The sequence below is a fragment of the Cariama cristata genome, unplaced genomic scaffold (assembly GCF_000690535.1).
Source record: "Cariama cristata isolate BGI_N322 unplaced genomic scaffold, ASM69053v1 scaffold25137, whole genome shotgun sequence".
In the NCBI taxonomy this organism is placed as follows: Eukaryota; Metazoa; Chordata; class Aves; order Cariamiformes; family Cariamidae; genus Cariama; species Cariama cristata.
Genome location: NW_009626458.1, coordinates 6,418 through 10,385, shown reverse-complemented (window position 1 = coordinate 10,385; position 3,968 = coordinate 6,418). Strand labels below are relative to the sequence as shown.

General features: G+C 58.4%; 1 protein-coding gene across 1 annotated transcript in view; it reads left to right on the top strand.

Annotated features, from left to right (window-relative positions):
• The window catches only part of NUDCD3 (NudC domain containing 3), a 29,706-nt gene that overhangs the window by 19,385 nt on the left and 6,353 nt on the right, over window positions 1-3,968 (top strand). Inside the window, exon 4 of the mRNA XM_009704051.1 lies at window positions 2,476-2,619. Within this exon, the coding sequence (XP_009702353.1) occupies window positions 2,476-2,619 (144 nt within the window). The remainder of the gene's footprint in view (window positions 1-2,475; window positions 2,620-3,968) is intronic.

The window sequence follows — 3,968 nt, the reverse complement described above, 5'->3', positions numbered from 1 at the left end:
TGGGCGCTGGGGTAGTTGGGAGCATCTTCCTCTGTGGTCTCCACCTCTCTGATCTACTTACAGGCGCAACAGGGGCCCGTGGATCTGAGCGCTTCCCGAGCACTTAAATAGAGATAATGACAACAAGCCTCTCTTTTTGCCTGGCTCGGAGGAGATGAGCTAGATTCCTTCATAGGTTTGTGTTTGCTTGTTTGATTTGTGTGGGCGGGTGTGGGCGTTTTAGTGTGCGCAGAAATTACTGTGGTGGAAAGCCACGGCAGAGAGCCGAGATCTGGGTTTCCTCGCGACTGCCGGGAAAGCCAGGCATTTTAGGGGACAGAGGTGCTCGTGGGGAGCGCGTGGTGGGGGACAAGCAGCCTGGGAGCCTCCAGGGTGGCCCTGCTCATGGCTAAGCTGGTTTTTCCTGTGGGATCACCCTTGGCTTCCCCCCAGCTGCTGCCTGGGGTCAGGTACAGGCTGTCTGTGCCCAGTTCTGGCAACCCCTGGTTTTGCCAGCTGTGCGTGCCCTGCGTGCAGCACGGTGGGACGGTTTGGGTGGCAGGGGGCAGAGGGAGGGAGGGCAGCCCCTCGGAGAGCCCGGCCACCGTCCCCGGTGCAGTGGGGATGCCAAGCAGAGGAGGTTTTTCCACCAAGGCACCTGAGAAGGAGCTGCTGCCCACATGTGCCAAACCCGGCGTTCGCTGGCCACCACCATGTGCACACGTGAGTCCTTTCGGACATTTCTCTCCACACAAAGTGGATGAGGGCTCTGCAGCGGTGCGTGCTCTACTCCTGTCCCCTGTCACTGCTCCTGGTGGGCTGGCATGCCAAGAGGAACCTTTTTGCTGGCTGCAGGTAGAGGTGGGTGTTGCAATTTCTTCTTGTGCTGGCTGGTTGCACAGCAAAGTGGCTGGGTTAAGGCTGCCCGGTTTGGATCTCTTCTTCCATTTGGGTTTCTCTGCTCCCTCTCCTAATGCCCTGCTGGTCCCAGAGCCACCTCGAAGGTGTCCCTCAGCCTCAGCAGCTGTCTTGTGCAGCCACCCCTCTCACATTTGATTGCTCCCGTCCCCCTGGATCCCACAGCTGCGATGCTGCATCTGTGCCTTCTGTGTCTCCAGCCTTCCTGGCCCCCCACACCCCAAAGAAGCACCCCTAGAAGGCAACTTGGGGGTCACCTTGCTTTTTTCCTGCTGCCAGCCATAGGCATAGGAGCTCAGTCCCGCTATCACCCTGCGCTGTGTGTGCTGAGCCTCCTATGCTCCTGTGGAAGCCTTGGCAGCTCCCTGTCACACGCAGCAGGTTAGGGGGCTTTATCTGGGTGGCATCAATCAGGCGCAGCCGTGGTGCCCTCCCTGGCTGGAGCAGCTTTGCCTGTCTCTTGCCTGCGTGGAGCTAGTGAGCTGCTGGAAATCTCCTAGGTAATGGATAATGTAATAACATTTCAAATGAGATCTGCAGAGCAGGAGGAAGATCTGGGGGAACTCTGGGAGAGAATGCAGGCAAATCTCACCGCAGTCTCCTCCTCTCGGGCCAGACACGGGGCAGCGCTGGGGGCCACAAAGCTGCCCCTTCCCAGCCAAGTTCTCCCTTAGTCCGCTGGCCTGGCTCAGGCTCTCTGCTGGCGGCAGCTCAGGGCCGAAGGGGAAAGGAGAGAGCATATGGTCTCTCCGGAGACTGAGGGTACTGCTTGCGCGCAGCGAAGTCGCAGTCTGCCTCTGTCTCCCCAGGGCAGAGCCGTGTCACCTCCGCAGCAGCAGGTCGGAGCAGGGTTCCCCATATGGCTGCTGCAGGCAGGAGGTGATCCCGTTCCTGGGGGCCCCCATGGTGGGGAGAAAGGGAGCCACGCCGCAGCATCCCTGACACACACGGCCCCTCCTTGCACGCCCAGTGGGAGACCTGGGCCGAGCCCAGGACTGGCTCTGACAGCAGAGACAGAGCCAAGGAGCGTGCTTTTGGTGCGGTGCAGCAGAAGGGGGGACAAGCTGCTGTAGCCCTTCCCGGTGTAGAAATCCCCAAATTGCTCCCGGTCGGTAGGGAAGCACTCGGCCCCCAGGAAGACACACAGCTATGCCCAGCTCATCACAGTGCTGGCCAGGCACCTGCTGTGCTCCTGAAGAGCTCGGTCGCAGCAAGTGGGTGTCCAACCTTTGAGCGCTGTATGGAGGAGGCCTGTAGCGTTGCTGGTTTTCTCTGTGGGGAAACTGAGGCACGGGGCAGTTGTGGTGGCAGAATCAGCTCCCTCAAATCCTTCTAGGGCTCTGCCTGCTGGGCCCTGCTGCCTTTCCTTCCCTGGAGAGGTTTCCTTTCTCCTCTGAGCTGTTGCTGTTTGCTCTGAAATGACAGTGGGATTCCCACTCTCGGGCTACGTGCGGGTCTGAAAGCTCTTCTCTCTCTCTCATCCCCAGGGAGTGCTCTTGACCCCGCACCCCAACTCGCACAGCAAGAGGGCAAGCAGGAACCTTCCTGATTATTTTTTTTCTCTCTCTCTCTTTCCAGGTATCTGTAGATATCAGCAGCGGTGCAATTCGCGTAGCGGTGCTGGAGGGGAGCAACCAGCGTGTCCTCATGGAAGGGAAACTCATCCACAAGATCAACACGGAGAGTTCCCTCTGGAGTCTGGAGCCAGGGAAGTGTGTTTTGGTAAGGGTGGTCCGCGCCAGCCTTGTCTCCACACCTTGCCTTGCGGCTCCACTGGGCTTGACCTGGAAAACTGGAGCAGCTGGAAGTTTGAGCCAGATCTGGATGTGTCTGTCTCTCCCCATCCCATGTCTAGCTCACTCTGTCCTTGTCTGTGTGCTGTGTCCTGCCTCCAGCTCTTGAGCTGCCTCTCCGGGCGAGTGGCAATGAGGTGCTGGCAGAGCAACACATCCATTGGGTTGGGTGAGAAGGGTCCCCAAGTTCCAGCCTGTGGAGGCGGGAGCACATCTCTTATCTAGGGGTGGTCATTGTCCCCTGATCCCAGCACACCGGGTCTGCCAGCAGAGAGAGGCAATGGCAGTTATCCTTGCCGGCTTTGCCCTCTGACTCTCCTGGCCCCGGTCCTGCCCCAGCATCCTGACAGACGCCCGTTCCCTACCATTCATTTCTGTCATGCCTCAAGTTTCTTACTTATCCTGTTTGAAGTGGTCACTGTGTCTGCTTCTCTGTTTGCCTTCAGCAGGCACTGTGGTTTGCTGTATGCCTGCCACCCCAGCACCACAAATCTTCCCTGTCGAGGTGGTTTGGGGGCTGTTGCCGCCCAGCAGTGTGTTACTGGTGGGTTCCCAGCCTTGTGACTTGTTTCTGGTGTGCTCCAGATGTTCAGGCTGAGGGTGCGAGTTCTGTCCTGGGCCTCTGTCCGCAGCTGGAGCTGTCCTTGGGGTTGTGTTGCTGCTCATCAGCCTGGGATCTCGAGTGTCAAACAGCTGCCAAACTCCTGTGTGAGTTTTGGGGCCAGGATTGTGCTGGGAGTGAGGTTTTGCCACCTGTCGCCGTCTTTGCCGTCTGCCCCTGGAGGCTTTCCCAGAAGAGTTTCAAGAGTCTCAAGGCTGTCATGAGCCCCTAGAAGGGAGGCTGACTGCCCGGGTCAGGGAGGTGAGGCAGTTCCTGACCCTGCACAGGCAACACTGTCCCTGCCAGGGAGGGAGCGGGCTTCAAGCCTTCCGCCCCGTGTCACGAGGGTGGCAGCAGACGGGCACCCAAAGCCAAGCCCCCACAGCAGGAGATTGAGTGGCAAAGTGCTGCCAGAGGCAGAAGTGGTGAGGGTGGTGTGTGAGGAGGCTGCGCAGGCGCTGCCCGGCCACTGCAGATCCGTATGGATGTTCCCCACGATGACAGCCTGGTACCAAAAGGGTGAGGTCTCTGCAAGAGAGAGGAACTTCTCTGATTCTGTTAGGCTGTTGAAAGGATGTGAAAAAGGAGGCGGTGGCATCATTAACCTGCATTTTTCAAATGTTCTTAAGCTTCTTGAAAATTAGCTGATCTGGGAAGAGAAACGATTCTGGGAAAGA